The 15,457-nt window shown below is 32.6% G+C and overlaps 5 protein-coding genes across 7 annotated transcripts in view; 3 read left to right on the top strand and 2 right to left on the bottom strand.

Moving 5' to 3' along the window:
* LOC108738118 (uncharacterized protein YMR317W) overlaps positions 1-9,092 on the bottom strand; it is a 77,544-nt gene extending 68,452 nt beyond the window's left edge. Inside the window, exon 1 of the mRNA XM_025974050.1 lies at positions 8,844-9,092. The gene's annotated coding sequence lies outside the window, so the exon portion shown is untranslated. The remainder of the gene's footprint in view (positions 1-8,843) is intronic.
* On the top strand, positions 2,198-8,817 carry LOC108738116 (MAGUK p55 subfamily member 6). Its single transcript, XM_018471362.1, has 8 exons — positions 2,198-2,530; positions 4,430-4,726; positions 5,990-6,256; positions 6,315-6,783; positions 6,840-7,009; positions 7,188-7,361; positions 7,570-7,644; positions 7,732-8,817. The coding sequence occupies exons 2-8, from the start codon at positions 4,661-4,663 to the stop codon at positions 7,906-7,908; spliced, it is 1,398 nt and encodes a 465-aa protein (XP_018326864.1). The 5' UTR covers positions 2,198-2,530; positions 4,430-4,660; the 3' UTR covers positions 7,909-8,817.
* Positions 9,093-9,189: 97 nt separating the features above from the next.
* On the bottom strand, positions 9,190-10,453 carry LOC108738121 (pyridoxal phosphate phosphatase PHOSPHO2-like). 2 transcript variants are annotated; one of them, XM_018471368.1, is made up of 2 exons: positions 10,338-10,453; positions 9,190-10,038 (listed from the first exon to the last, which is right to left on the bottom strand). In XM_018471368.1, the coding sequence occupies exons 1-2, from the start codon at positions 10,377-10,379 to the stop codon at positions 9,247-9,249; spliced, it is 834 nt and encodes a 277-aa protein (XP_018326870.1). In that variant the 5' UTR covers positions 10,380-10,453; the 3' UTR covers positions 9,190-9,246. The 2 variants fall into 2 exon arrangements, with proteins under 2 accessions (XP_018326870.1, XP_018326871.1); XM_018471369.1 differs by lacking the exon at positions 10,338-10,453 and adding an exon at positions 10,093-10,185.
* Positions 10,228-11,571, top strand: LOC108738122. Of its 2 annotated transcripts, XM_018471372.2 has the most exons (4): positions 10,228-10,329; positions 10,912-11,106; positions 11,163-11,354; positions 11,409-11,571. In XM_018471372.2, exons 2-4 carry the CDS (start codon positions 10,965-10,967, stop codon positions 11,531-11,533), a joined length of 459 nt encoding a protein of 152 aa, XP_018326874.1. In that variant the 5' UTR covers positions 10,228-10,329; positions 10,912-10,964; the 3' UTR covers positions 11,534-11,571. The 2 variants fall into 2 exon arrangements, with proteins under 2 accessions (XP_018326874.1, XP_018326872.1); XM_018471370.2 differs by lacking the exon at positions 10,228-10,329 and having other exon boundaries at positions 10,672-11,106; positions 11,409-11,570.
* Positions 11,572-11,783: 212 nt separating this feature from the next.
* Positions 11,784-14,877, top strand: LOC108738139 (cilia- and flagella-associated protein 251). Its single transcript, XM_018471397.2, has 5 exons — positions 11,784-11,938; positions 12,414-12,494; positions 12,642-12,762; positions 13,120-13,331; positions 13,821-14,877. The coding sequence occupies exons 1-5, from the start codon at positions 11,882-11,884 to the stop codon at positions 13,983-13,985; spliced, it is 636 nt and encodes a 211-aa protein (XP_018326899.1). The 5' UTR covers positions 11,784-11,881; the 3' UTR covers positions 13,986-14,877.
* Positions 14,878-15,457: the final 580 nt, after the last annotated feature.

Genomic DNA, 15,457 nt, shown 5'->3' with positions numbered 1-15,457 from the left:
TCAATAACTCAAATTATTTTACGTTTCTCTGTGTCTTTATCTTATCGAGGTTCTACTGTATTCCATTTTTTTTTCAAATGTCAATATGACATTATAGTAAATAACGTTTGAGTTTTCAATCGGAAAAATAAGAACCGTCTAAACTAATTGTAAATCAGAGATTTCTTTCATTTTTATCGTTTCTGGGCGTAGCGTAATACTTTATCGTATCGCTTCATAAATATTTGAACAGCAGAACTTGAAATGAGTAATACCAATGGTATTTTTGTGCTATCCATATCCATATTCAACGCACTTAAAAATAATTACTCCACAAACATTACTATAATATGTTTCCAAAATCAACCTCTTGGAGTTGACGATGTTCGATACTCTTATCTATTTATAGGACAACGATGTCTTAAATTGTTCATGACACCTTTAATTGCAAATAATTTCATTGTGATAGTATGAATCATTAATGTAGTATTGCAATGACGAACTCTTTTCCTTTATTAAGTTATGTAATATATTCATCAGTAATATCTAATACGTACAATTAACGTAAAGTCAGCGTTAAGTAGAACGAACCGCTTACAAAGTAAAAACTGACCTACACTGTTAGTGACTAACGGACATTATTAAAATCACCCACCCACTATGCTGATAAGCCAGTTTAATGATACAATCATAATTTTACACTTAACGAATAGTAGACAAAGAGAAATCGCTTTCACGTACTTATAAAAATTTGAATGATAAGTGCTTTGATTCAAATACGGACTTTAAAAATAAACAATTGTTTTAGTGTATGATTCTGATCGTGCATATATATAAATATATATATAATATGATATCGAATTCGCGTTGCTTAAAAACATTGTTATTGCCTTTTCCAAAGCCACTTTGCGGTTTTTATCCGAAACAAATGGTCGTTTGGAAACAGGTAGGAATCAGGTGTATATTAAGGTCAATGATTTTTATTTGTTTGAAAAATAATAATACATAAAAACGTATAACAATAGGTTGTTTAACAAAACGAGATATCGTACTACCGTTTGTTAGTACAATTTCTGAAGTTTTAAATTATTAATGGATATTAAAAACAATTTAATACGATACCTATGTCGAGTGCTTTTTTTTTTTTCGTTAATATTTACATTTTTGTAAATATTTCTCTGTATGACCGCATATTCTTTTTTAAGCATTTATAAAACAAGTCAACAGTTTTATTGTTCCATCCACCATATGAAGTAATAGATTTTAATAAGTGTCTAACCAATTTAACCTTCTTTCCTGTATGACTTAAGTGACTTGGCTTACCTTCGTTAAACTAGAGCCACCAAGAGATTCAACTGTTTTAATAAATGAACCGCAAAATGCAGGACCGTATCAGGAAACAGTATTTATATTAGAAAAGTAAATGTGTAATACACATGTTTATATACTTAATAATAATTATGTATTGATTTAAACAATTACAGTTGATAATTTGCGCTTACTGTAAATATGTTAGCACCAAAACCCCCGTTGGGTATATAAATGTAAATTTTCGTGGGAAAACCCCGTATTGCCGGACCTTCCACGCACAGTCTAAAATGTTACGTTATGGATTTTGTTTGATACAGAACCCGGCAGATTATGTTTATCAGATATTTAGTTAGGCATTAATTGAGACCCCAGACTAAATTAATTCCAGAATCTTTTTACCTATTGTAGACCATTGGTGAGGATGTCTTTCTAATGTTTAGTTTTTCTTGGTAGAGCCACTTATGAGATGTTATAGGATGAGCTCCCAGGGAGTGGGTAGGAACTTCTGTCCACCACAACCTAACCTACCGTATCCGATCGAATAACACAAGCTAACATGACCTAGGTTAGATGGTTTATGATGGGTGAAAATACTCTTTTCTTTCCATGTTTCGAACTTTAGTAACATATGTACAATTTCCTACAAATTTCCCTATACAACGGGGACAAATGGCGATAAAACACAAAGTAGAGTGTATTAATATAAAATTTGAGACATACAACACCCAATAGAAAGTAATTTTTCAAAACAGCGCGCGAGTATTTTAGATTCAACGAGGCGCTTCTTCTTCGCGTTGTAAAATAACAATGGAGAAAGGGATATTATTCAATTGAATTCACGTCGTGGAAGTTAAAAGTCAAAAGCCGGTCCTGTGGGTGTCTTATAAAGGCCCCCACCTGTCGCGTTCTTTAATCCGTGAACTCTAGCGAAGGCTTCTCAACTATGTCGCGCTTCGCGCTACGTACCTGGTCCGCAACAGTGCTACATTCGATGCTCGGCCAGGAAAATACGTCCTGACAAAAATAAAGCGCGTCGCTTTTCCCGACAAAATATCGAGAAAAAGGAACAATAAAGTCGCCGAATTCGCGTGGCTGGCGACTTCTTGTGCGTGCGTTCGAATCCGGGCGTTTTCCGAGAGATTCGATCGAAGCTCCGGTAGGTACTTAGTGGTGACTGACCCTTTTATCGCAGTAACAAACAGCAGAACAATCGAGGGTAATGGAAAATCTCTGCTGAAGGGTGAGTAGCAAATATTAAAAAACTCGCGGCAGATTTTCGCCTTTTATATTATTATTATATCTGTAATTATAAACGCGCCTAGCATATATATGTATATATTTGTATATCGCTACACGTACACAAAGTTAAATGCCTGCTGCCACACCTGTGAAAGCCACCGTTGGATTTTATGGAAACTCGCGGCAACGCTGTTTGTCAGTATCCGATGAAATCATAAAATCGCTTCTCCCACAATTATTTATTCTGACTGATTTCGTAGAATTGAATCACTACAACGGCGCAATTTACATGAACGAGAGATCTTTCCAGATATAAAATGCTTTGGGTGTGAAATCGATGAGTTTGCAAAGCTTTTTTCGGTCACCACCCCAATGAGAATCTTTTCATAGAATCTACATATGTATTGCCTTTAGTTGAAAATATTCTATTATTACATTAAAAGACGCTTTACATTATCGAAAAACAATACAATTAATAAACTTTTAGCGGTGAAAGCTTGCAGTCGGGAAACTTATCCATAATTTTAAACAAATAAAGTTTCAAGAGCTTTTATCATTGTACACCTCACTACAGTATCATATCACTGTAAAATTTTAAAAATTGCAAGAAAATTATTGCTGGGATACGTACACAGACGTAGTGGTTTCATCAGGTGATAACTGACTAATTTTTATGAAGCTACTGTGTAGTAAAGCAATTGCTGTGTTCCCTTTTTCTTGAAGCTTTTGCTGTTTTACTTCAGTACATTATTGATAAGTTTCAATAAATATCAGCATTTACTATTATAAATAATATAGGAACTGCAATATTGTTTCACCACACTGTGGTACCATCAGGGGTCAATCATGTCCTGATGAAGCTTTTGAAATTAATACTTTAATTTAATTAGACGTTAATTAGTAGTATATTTTTTCTTATAATTTTCGTAAATCAATCTCCCAAAAAGACACTGACAAAATGATTTATAATAGACTTGGCAAAGAATTGACCGATAATACTAGCAAAAGTGTTAAATTGACCTCCCCAGCTTAAATTCCTTTGTTCGTCTTAGTAACTGAGTAACTTTTAAGGGCGTAAGATTGAAACAGGTATACGAGACCAGGTAGACAAACAAACCCTTTCCTGTCTGGCCATCAGGTGCCGGTCTATTTACATAAAAGCACCCTCAGCTACCGGGGGGTTTCACCACCGCCACCTTTTTACGTAACAATCATCGGAGGTAGAAATAGGGGAAAAAACCGTTATAACCTTTAGAACAAAACTTGTCGTCCCAATAAAATATTGCTATACTTTTATTGCAACTGTCTGCATTTAATAATGTAGCACAAACAATAAGGATAATTAGGTACTTTAGTTTTATTTATCATAATTTACTTTATTTAAAAGAAATTTCACTTTCCATTAGACGGATTTTTTCGAAAATACGCTCAATAAACAGTATTTCTATTTGTAATTAACGCCTTTCTCTAAGAGAAATTTCTTACAGGGTACAATAACAAAACGAAAGTATTTTGATTGAGCGAAAGAATTTTGAGTGAAATTGACTTTAAACGATTAACAAATAAGCAATTCTAAATCAATTAAGTATTATTTTAACTGAATTATTAAAATCTACCTACAAACTACATAGCAGAGAATACAAAACTTGTTGTATTCTACAATAAATCTTTAACGGCATATGTTTTGCAATCATGTGAACAAAACTAGGTCAAAACAAATACACAAAGCTATACTGTACTTATATATGTACATGTTCATTTGCGGAAGAAATAAAAAATGAGAACGAATTATCAATAAGAATTATAATGTTTTCATTTGTTTATAGCTTCCTGAAACGTCTACCAAACGTTCAACAAATTAATTGAATTAAATTACACAGACCATTATTTTCTTTTAAAGGTACAGGACAAACTTGAGGAATTGTCCGATCCTGTGTCTTTAGGAAACGAAAATCTTACAGAAGAAATTGTTTCTCGTTGTAACAAATCCCTAGTAAAAGAAGCAAAAGAACTTGCAGACCTTCTATCAAAGCCGCACGTGAAGGCCGTCATAAGAACACACGATACTATTGGTGAAAAAAGACTAAAATTTAACGAAAAAATAAACAGCAGTTCGAATATATGCAACATTATGACCGGCGAAGCTTTACGAGTAGTCGGGGTGAGGAAGAAACCTGGAGAACCCCTAGGTTTAACTGTAAGTGTAGATGCGAGGTGACAAAGTCTTCATTTACAAATTTGTCGCTAATTTGTTACCATATCCAAAAATTTGTCACTCCAGTCAGCTGCTGGAAAATAGACAAAATGTTTTCCTGATTGTCGCCAGTCTAAACCTTTAGCTATTTAGGGAACTATACATGGCATAAAGAAATACTGTATGGACCGTTGTTTGTCGCTGAAAGATGGTCGTTTTATCTATTCTGTCGTTAGTCTTGTTCTCCAGCTGTTCAGCGAAAAAGGACTGGAGAACTCTCAAGTTGAAACTAAAAATAGTGTAATGGCATAGAGAAATACGGTAAGGGCTTTAATTTGTCGCTGAAAGATGGTACCTTTTACCCATTTTGTCGCTAGTCTTATCTTCCAGCTGTCCAGTAAAAAACGACTCGAGAGCCGCCAAACTGGCATCAGACATGGAGTAGGTATCTCGGAATAGAAATGACGTAGAGAAATACTGTAAGAGCTATAAGTCGTTTTTCACTGGACGGCTGGAGGATAAGACCAGCGACAAAATGGGTAAAAGTACTGTCTCTCAGCGACAAATTAAAGCCCTTCCTGTATTTCTCTGCACCATTTCCACTTCAAAATAACTCATGTATAGTGCCAAATTGACAGCTCTTCGATCGATTTTCACTGAACAGCTACAGAACAAGACTAACGACAAAACGGGTAAAAGAACTATCTTTTAGCGACAAATCACAGCCCTTACAGTATTTCTCCACGCCATTTCCATTTCGAGATACACTAAGTATAGTTCCAGCTTGACAGTTCTTCAGTAGTTTTTTGCTAAACAGCTGGATCATGAGACCAGCGACAAAACGAGTAAAAGTACCATCTTTCAGCGACAAATTATAGCCCTTAGAGTATTTATCTAGGTCATTTCTAATTCGAGATATGCTATATGTAGTGCTAGCTTTATAGCTTTCCTCAGTCGTTTTTCGCTGGACAACTGGAGAAGCGACAAAATGGGTAAAAATACCATCTTTCAGCGACAAGCTATATTCGGCACAGTGTTTCCGTATGCCATTTTTATTTCGAGATACTCTATTTCTAGTGCCAGCTTATTGACATCTAGCTAGCATTTCGTTTATTTTACAGTAACCAGCTGGAACGACAAATTTTTGGATTTGGTGACAAATTAGCGACTTTAGAAATAAACAAATTATCTTTGTCGTGTCAGCTTGATATACGTATTCTATCATATACAATAAACTAACATTTCTCAATCTTCTGTTACTTTTAGGTGGAAGTTGACGCAAACAAAAACCTTGTGATAGCGAGGATTTTGGAAGGGGGAACGATAGACAAACAGGGTCTGTTACACCAAGGGGATGTAATTCTAGAAGTAAACGGAACTTCGGTATACACACCTGAAGAATTGCAAGCTGAGATAACCAAAGCCAGGGATTCTGTTACATTAAAAATTGGACCTAAACAAACAGAAAACAACGAAACTCACGCATCAATAGTCAGTAACGGAACGACAAATGGACTAACAAGAAAACTAACAGTAAGTCTTTAGCGTACTCAAGATGGGTAGTTGTGTCAAAAAATATCTTCATTTGTAGTGTTACATGAGAGCTTTATTTGCCTACGACCCTGAAGAGGACACCCTTCTTCCTTGTAAGGAAATAGGATTGAAGTTTGACAGGGGGGACATTCTGCAAATTGTCGATCAAAAAGATCCGAATTGGTGGCAGGCAAAGAAGGTAATCAGTGGAGGTCCCGCGGGACTTATCCCTTCCCCGGAACTGGAAGAAAGGAGAAAAGCGTTTGTCGCACCAGAGGCCGATTTCGTACACAAAATTGGCTTGTGCGGAACAAGGACATCGAAAAAGAAAAAGAAAATCATTTACCAATCGAAAAGTAACGTTGAGTTTGATAAGGCAGAACTTCTTTTATATGAAGAAGTTACGAAAATGCCACCGTTTAAACGAAAAACTTTAGTGCTGATAGGAACCCAAGGTGTGGGCAGAAGAACGTTAAAAAACAGACTGATTAATAGTGATCCTGATAAATTTGGAGCAGTGGTGCCCTGTAAGTGTTACCTGATTGTGTTTTGATTTTGGTCGAAAATTTAAATTCTTATTCAGGGACATCTAGACCTCCAAGAGTACTGGAAGAAAACGGCCAGACCTATTGGTTCACGGACAGAGAAACAATCGAAGAAGAAATAAAACAATACAAGTTCCTCGAGTATGGGGAGTACAACGGTCACATTTATGGAACCCACATAGATTCTGTTAGGGACGTTATCAAACAGGTTCGTTTTGGTCACATTGAAACCTTTGCACTTGTACTTTTCGATCGTACCCTGTATACCCATTTCTAACTTTCTCTAATTGCACATTACCATTCGTATAACAGTGATTTTAACTTTCACCTTATTAGTTTGAAAGTATTTAAACAAATGTTTTAAATTAAATTCCTTTTGTTTTTAGGGAAAAATGTGCGTACTAGACTGCGGACCAGCCGCCTTAAAGATTCTTCATAATAGCACAGAGTTTCTTCCCTATGTAATTTTTATAGCAGCTCCAGGTATGGAACAACTTAAAAATTTATATGATGTTAGCAAAAGTACCAATAATCTACGGTATTCCAGTAGGAACTTAACGGTAAGGATATTTTAATAAATTTGATTTAAATATTCTTGTAACACACATATGCTAAAAACCCTTAATGAAATAAAGGAGAAAGAATAAATATAAATCATCAAGTTGAAAAAACACTTGAACCATGAAATTTTGTTATTCCTTCTCTTTTAATTCTGATTTATGCAGTAGAATATGTAAATGTTTATTAATTATGTATTGTTTAAAACAGTTTGATCGTCAAAGTTCAATCAGATATAGTTCAAGAAGAGCCAGAACTTTAGAATCTCTTGCATCCCTTTATGAGGTAAGTTTATTTATTTTCTTCTATATAGCCATTGCATGTAGGGAATTCCCCTTTGAATTAATAACTGTACAATCTTGTTTTTTTTAGGAGGATGATCTTAAGAAAACTTTAGAAGAAAGTGCGAGTATGCAACGAACTTATGACAAATATATAGATCTAGTGATTACAAACAACGACTTTGATACCACTTTCAGAGAAATTGTTCGGGCATTGGAGTCATTAACTACTGAACATCAGTGGGTACCAGTTAATTGGATTTATTAATTTATAAGTGCTTATATTAATTCGTTTTTTGAGTCAACGAGGAAAATATTTTTAATTTTGTAAATACATAAATGTAAGTAAGACGGAAAAGCATTTCAAATGTGGGCCTAATCTGTAAATAATTTAAAGATAAAAGTGTCCTCCGTCCTGTGCTTTTTCTTCAACTTAAAATTCATTCATTGGTGCTGATAAGATTAAAAGTAATTGTTTTGAACACCAAAAAGCATAGTTTCAACACAACTGATTGTATTTTCATTTGTACCTATAATAGGCAGTGCGCTTACTTAATAAGTAGGTGCTGTTTATAAGAAATAGCATGTAAAACATTGTAAATCGTTTGGTTATTACAGTTACCAGGCAAATGATAAGTTTATACTTTAAACATTAGAAAGATAGGGATAGTATCTAGTATATATAATTATAATATATTGAAACTATACATTATATTGTATAAAAGTGAGTAAGACCGTACTTTATTATTGAGGCATAAGGCAATTATGTACAGAAACAAAGAGCAAAATTGACAAAGTGTGTAACACTTTAATGTACAATAGTTGCTTTTGTATGAATTATTTTGCAGGAGCTCTGCTACAGGGGAAATTTTCATATATTTAGATGTTTAAGAAACTAGAGTAGTACTTTTCTATTTTGTATCATACTCATAAAAAATAATCCGTCCATGTGTTCTTATAATGCGTTATCATTTTTGTAATTGTTATTTTATAGTTTTTTATGTGTATTTTGAAAAACTGCCGTTAAACCAATGCGGTGGTTGATGATCTCCCCAGAAGAAACCATCGTGTTAATTGTTAATAATAACAGTTATTTATCTAATTACAACTTATGGTCTTATCGTCAAAAAATATACATTCGAGTGTTTTTTAATAAAGCTTCGGAATTAAAACCGTTTAATGTAATTTTAATAGTATTTTTACCTTTGCGCGTCCATGTGGGGGAATCACTGGAAGTATCCTCGGAGAGTACAGTAATTAAGCACTTTTGTTAATCACATTACCGCATGACGACTATTAACTAATAATAACTCATAACAAAACTGTAATTAACAATCGCAAAAAAAAACCGTTACAGAGAACATAACCTAACTGAACAAAAACGGCGCTAAACACACGTTTTAGTTCAGTTGCACTCTTAATAAGTGAACAGCACTTTTGAGAGAGTAAGAAGAAGAAGAAGAATCAAGTTCAGTTAAGCTGGGCGGTATAAACTTAAATTTAAATGCTAATTTAATCAATTAAATTATTGAGAAAAATAAATAAATAATTCGTTTGCGGCCTTTATTGATTTAAAAATGATTATAAATCAAATTTACATTTTAATCTATTCATCTGTTGAATCGTCAATAAATTCTGAAGAATATTCAGCAGGAAATTCCTTTCTTATAAAATCCAGTATATCATATCCTGTTGTCCATTCTAAAATACGTGCTCTAATTTTATAAGTCTCTCCAGTTTTCTCAATAGGTTTCCCCTCTTTCGCCGTTTTAATTAAATCCTGGCATTTATGGAATTTCCTTACACAACCAATATCTTCTTCAGAAAGTCTTACAATTGGACAGAAATCATTCGATCCATCACCAATATATACAACTGGTCCATAATTTATACCCTCCTCTTTTTGGCTAGCAATAAAATTTTCCATTATTTGGCCTTTGCAGAGGTTTTTAGCACTCAATTTGCAAGTAGTTTGCAAATGGTATTTGCTAATTATTAATTTGCCGTTTCTAAATTCAGCTGGATTTGTAAATACTTTTCTTATGTAATTTGCAAGGCGTTGCGTTTCAAGCCAAGAATTGATAAAATATGAATTTGAGTCGCTAATAATTATAACATCAAAGTTAAAGTTCTCCTGTAATTCCCTGATAAGGGTGCAAATTCCTGCTACTGGTGGTATTTCATTGATTCGTTCAGTCAGTGTTTGTTGGGTGATACCTTTTGAACGTAAAATATCAAAAATTCCTTGCATATAAGACGTCCAACCGTCATTTCGATAGACCTCTTTCAGGGTGAGGGGGATATCTCTCCTGTTTATTAGGTCAATGGCAACCGTATCAGAGTTTTCATTAAGTATAGTATGATCAAAGTCAAACACTCCTAGTGGCTTATTAGTCATCTAAAGAACAAACAACATTTAATTAATATTGCAAAAAAACAACATAAAACTGACCTTCCATGAACTATGAAATTTAGGTGCATGTGTGATCGAAATGAAACAGCTACCAATAAAACTGCATGCCAGGTTGTCTTATTTAAAGAAATTGGCGCTGTTCCACTGTAAATGACACAATTGTAAAGAGAACGTTTACATTCTACAAAGAGCACATTTGTACCATGAGGGTATGTTAATAATAAAACCCAATAAGTAAATTTAAATATATCCTACTCCCTTAATAATTTGACATGTGTAAGTACCTTGTTATTATACTTGTGATTAAATTTAGATCTTCGGGCCATTATTTTTTATATTAGTATTTGTTTCTATTTGTATTAATTTTGTTTTGTATATTTGTATGACAAATTCAAAAATTTTTAACATAACCTTTAACTTCTGAAATAATATTCAATTATACCAATAAAAAATATATATGGAAATTATTTAAAGAGTATTATTTAAGGTTGAAAAAAGCGTTGGAAATACTGTTAAAAGTTAAAGGTTTATTTAAAAATCTTTATTAAATGGCACATTCCTACCAATTACTCTATGGATATTGCTTTTCTGTGGATTGATTTTCTATTTATGTTTTCTATGATTATTTTGAGCATAACCTTAAATTTTTGTCGGTTATTTGATTTTTATGTTTTTAAAACATAATTACTTTAAAAATGAGTACAGACAAGAGTCACACAAATGTTCAGAGCGAAACAAGTTTGTTTGATAATAATTATAGTTTTTGCCATCGAGAGGTGCTTGATATAGATAAGATATTATCCGAAAACATCGAAAGCCTAAATTCTTTATCAAACAATATCCTTTTTTTACTTGAAGGACCTAATTATGCAAATAATCAGGTATTAAACTATGTTGAAGAAACTAAGGATATGGTAGCACAAGTAAGGCCTTTTATGTTACAAGAAGACAGCAAGAAGAAAAAATTAAACAATAAAAACATTCACAAAGAAATTAATCAACTCAGGAAAGATATTGAAAGAGTTTCTCAAGAAATTGATCAGCTACAGACTGGTATGTTGTCTTTGCAACTAAAAATTAACATTTAGCTTGTAATATCCAATTTTTAGAGAAAGAAGATGCAATATCCATGGGAATTTCCTACAAAAAGGCTCTTAATTATTATACCACCAATTTTGATTTTAAAATCGAAATGGACGAAAAAGTAGATGAAAATAAATACTGGGTAAAATTGCATTTTGGAGATAAACTTCAGTTTCCAGTAAAGTTTTTATTTAATCAGGATACAGCTACTGTAGAAGGTATTTTTACAAAATTCTGATTTATATTTGCTTAATACATCTAGATTTTTTAAGATTTTGATTCCCTTACACTCCTTTCACCTGATGAAGAGGCTACTTTAAAGAACAAATATTACAAAGAACAAGATATATGTATGGTGTTGAAATTGTTAAGGAATTTTGCTTTACACAAAAGTTAATGCTGAAGTCTAGTTTTATGTTATTAAATTATAATACTATACTATATAAACTATATACTTTTGTATGCAATAATTAAAAATAAATTTTGAAATATTTGTATTATGTTTAATGTGAATAAGATGAAGAAATACATATGAGAGATGTTTGATGGTGGTGAATGTCTCCTCTAAATTTGAATTTAAAATAACCGCGGAAAGTAACGCGCAAATAATACGCCATCTAGTAATCACGTGACCGACGCTTGCCGCCATTTGTGCTGTGTAAACAGAGCGGCCCGGGTCTTAAAGACGTTATTGAGGTGTTCGAGTTTCATTTTGTGTTGTTTTGTGGAAACTTTTACTGTGAAAATGTCAGAAGTAGAAGCAGTAAATGCGAATAATTCAGTGATTGACGAAAATAGTCAGGTAAATGGGTAAAGTTGTTGTGGATACGTAAAATAGCGATATGTGAAATCCGATGTTTGATGCAATGTGGACGTAATGGGTAGATGCGCTTAGAATGTGCCTATACAGAACCATCAACATTGCGTTGTGCGTTACAGTCTAATTGACGAGGAAATGTTTCACTTATTTTTTAATGATGAAAAGTGGTTGGAAGTTGGGCTTTGTTCTATTTACGTTAATTTATTTATTCAGGAACGTTATCTTCTATTCTTAGCTCGGTGTGATAAATGAAACAATCCCTCCAAAGCGGAAAATAATTTTAATCGTGTGAATGTATCAAATACATACGTCTTGACGACATGACCCCCTTGTTTAGCGTTTATTTTGCTCACGTATGTCGATGATACGACGAATGTTTTTATCCGTTTTGGAGGGAAACATGGTCTTGATTTAAAATTTCAATGCTCTCCTAATTTCATCGTTTTTTTCGTTTTAGAATGACAAAAGTCCGAAAGGAAAAAAGAGAAAAGTTTCGAATTTAGACAGAGCTCGTGAGGAAAGCGAAGCTATTATCAAGGTAATTAAAATGGGAATATTTCATGTCTTTGTTTACATATACAATCATGTTTATTTTATTGAAATTGTTAATTTAAGTGCACAAGTATTTATTGAAATGTTACTTGTTGATGGAACTACTCCAGTAAGGTATTTTTTTTAAATGTAGGGATTAGGACCAGAAGTTGAAGGTAGGAGACGTACAAGGTCTGCTGCCAGAGGAGTTGCTGCAACACCACCACCACCCCCACCTCCTGTCAAAAAAGAACGCAAAGAATCTACAAAGAAAGGTGAGTTACTCTTAAATTTCATTAAGTATTTTCCTTGTATTTATTTATATAATGAAAAATTGTAATCGAGTTCACCTTGTTTTGTAATATTAAGTTGTTAAATGAAATAACTTGTTTGTAGTTTTGTAGGTGTTAATTTGTATCTAGATATTATGTGACATTCTTTATTGTAAACCTGTATTATATATATATATTCTTATAATTCTTAAATGCACACGTTATGCAAAGTAAATTAATAATAACTTTACTTTATTATAGGTAAAATTTATCAAGACAGTAAAATAAACTTTAGTACGTTATGTTTAGAACTGATTAGAAGATAAAGTTGTAAAATGGTAGTTTCTTTGTTTTGTTTAGGGTCACGTGGTCGTCCTAAAAAGAATGCAACTGTGGAAAATGATACAGATTCTCACGATGAAAAAGACACTTCTTTGACCGATACAGCAAAAGAACAAAGAAAAGAAGAAGAAGAGGATGAAGAAAAAAGCGAAGCCAAACCAGTAGAAAATAACACACACGAAGAAAAAGAAGAGGCCGCAAACAATAACGCGCAAACGAGCGATTCGAAGGTAAATTTTCCTGAATGTTAATGAACTGTAATCATTAATACAGTGGATAATCAATAGTGTGAACCAACGACTTTTTTCCTTGATATTTTTATAACCACCATGTCTCTCTACTGTCCACTGTGTTAGTATATACAAACTATATCTTTATTTAATGAAATTGTACTCAACAGTTTAGAATTTGCAAAATGCAAATAACAACTAACAACAAACTGTGGGTCTATTTAAAAGTATCCATGAATAAAATTATATCTCTTTAGTTAATATGACTAGGGAAAGTACCAAATATATGGAAAACATAGAAATGGCGCAACAGTACGGTGTAATATCGATTTTTAAGGTCAAGGGACATTTGTTTCCATAAGCGGAGGTTTAGTTTGTTATAGATGTATGATGTATTCTAATTATTAAAATTGTTTTTTGAGAGAGTTGTGATTATAATACAGCAGTATAGAACATATATTTATGTATTGTATTTTCCTGTTTTAACAGGAGACACAAGAGAACGGGGCCAAAGAAGACAGCGCAGATGCGCCCGTATCAACGGAAGAGAAATCCGAAGAGAAGAAATCGTCAGAGGCGAATAAAGAGAGCAGCAGCACCGGAGGTGAAGAAAGTACGAGTGCGATACAAGACGAGAATAAACCGTCAGAGTAAAAGTTGTGTATGTATCAAATAAGAGTTAAAACAAAAAACAAAAAATAATTTCTATTTACTGTAGGTTTTCGCCTATATATCTCTGTTTACAGTGTACTTTTACCATTTTTGGCTACGTGTGTACGTCTGCGTTTCGACTTTGTTTTTCCCTTCATTCCTTTCGGTTTCTCTTTATTTTCCCGTTATTCGTGGACGAATGTAATTGTTTATGGTACGACGTATTACGAGATTTAAATTTAATAAGTTCGACTTACATTTTGCTTGTACAAACAACTAAAGTTTAAAGAGTTTTTTGTTGTTTTATAGTGGCATTTTTATTCAAATGGTAAGAATACATTTTAAGGAGGTTTAATTACACATTTAAAAAAGGAATGAAAAAGAAATTGCTGTTAATATGCTGTAAAATTGGATTATAGTATAAATAGTTCCATTCTTTTGTACATTTTTATATTAACGGTAATTTAACATACAACATCCTGCATACAATCTATGGATAATTTTTATCATCTTGAAGCAGATATCGTTAGAGTTTAGGAGGTAAATTTGAAAAATTAAACTTTCGTGTCATTCTGGGGATGTAACTTACATGAATGAAATTTGTTTGTATATTAGAATAATTATAAAAAGAGTAATTAGTGATTGTAATTATTATTAATACACTTTGATTCTTTAGATCACACACACACATACACATTCAAAACACATACATACACATACGATTACAAACGTAGTTAGTACGTTGGTTTTTCTTTATTGTCCACATCTAAACAAAAAAAGAACTTTCAGTTTTTTGTAATTTGTTTCGTTGCTTTTTTCGGTTTTTATTTTTTTTTGTATTGCATAATAACAGTAGACTGTAAGATGTATTCTAATATAGAAAGCCATTATTATAGAGACGTGTTTTATTTTTTAGACGTGAATTGAATTGAAGTCTTGTTAGGTAAGATAGTTTCAATTTTTTAAAATATATCTTCTCGATTGTCTATGTAACAAATACTGTACGATCTTGAAACGATCAATAGAAAGAAAATTAAAGTCGTGTTTTATTCTTAAAAAAAATTGTATTTTTAAAATCGCGAAAATATTACATTTAAAATAATCTAAATCTATTAACTGTTCAAAAGAGTAACAAAACAATTTTTCTGTCAGTTGTAGTGATAAGAAATCTTGAAAACAGGTGAAATAAGAGTTAGTTTTACTCAAAATTAGTGAAAATTCATAATTCAACTAGTTTAAATAAATACTAATTAGTAAACTTTTCATAAAATGTCTAGTTGAGTACTGCACTTGTCATTCCAAATAAGAATTTTATTTAAAGTGCTGAAAAATTAAAATAAGGTGCTTTAGATATCAACCAAAAATCTATGTACGGTAAGTGCTTTACTTTCACATTGTATTAGTCTGTGAAATTCCATCAGAACAGCCTCCATTTATTAAAATATGGGAATGATCCTTTTTATAACGGGTTATTG

The sequence above is a fragment of the Agrilus planipennis genome, unplaced genomic scaffold, assembly GCF_000699045.2.
Source record: "Agrilus planipennis isolate EAB-ADULT unplaced genomic scaffold, Apla_2.0 scaffold128, whole genome shotgun sequence".
Taxonomy (NCBI): domain Eukaryota; kingdom Metazoa; phylum Arthropoda; class Insecta; order Coleoptera; family Buprestidae; genus Agrilus; species Agrilus planipennis.
This window is presented reverse-complemented; position numbering and strand designations above follow the sequence as displayed.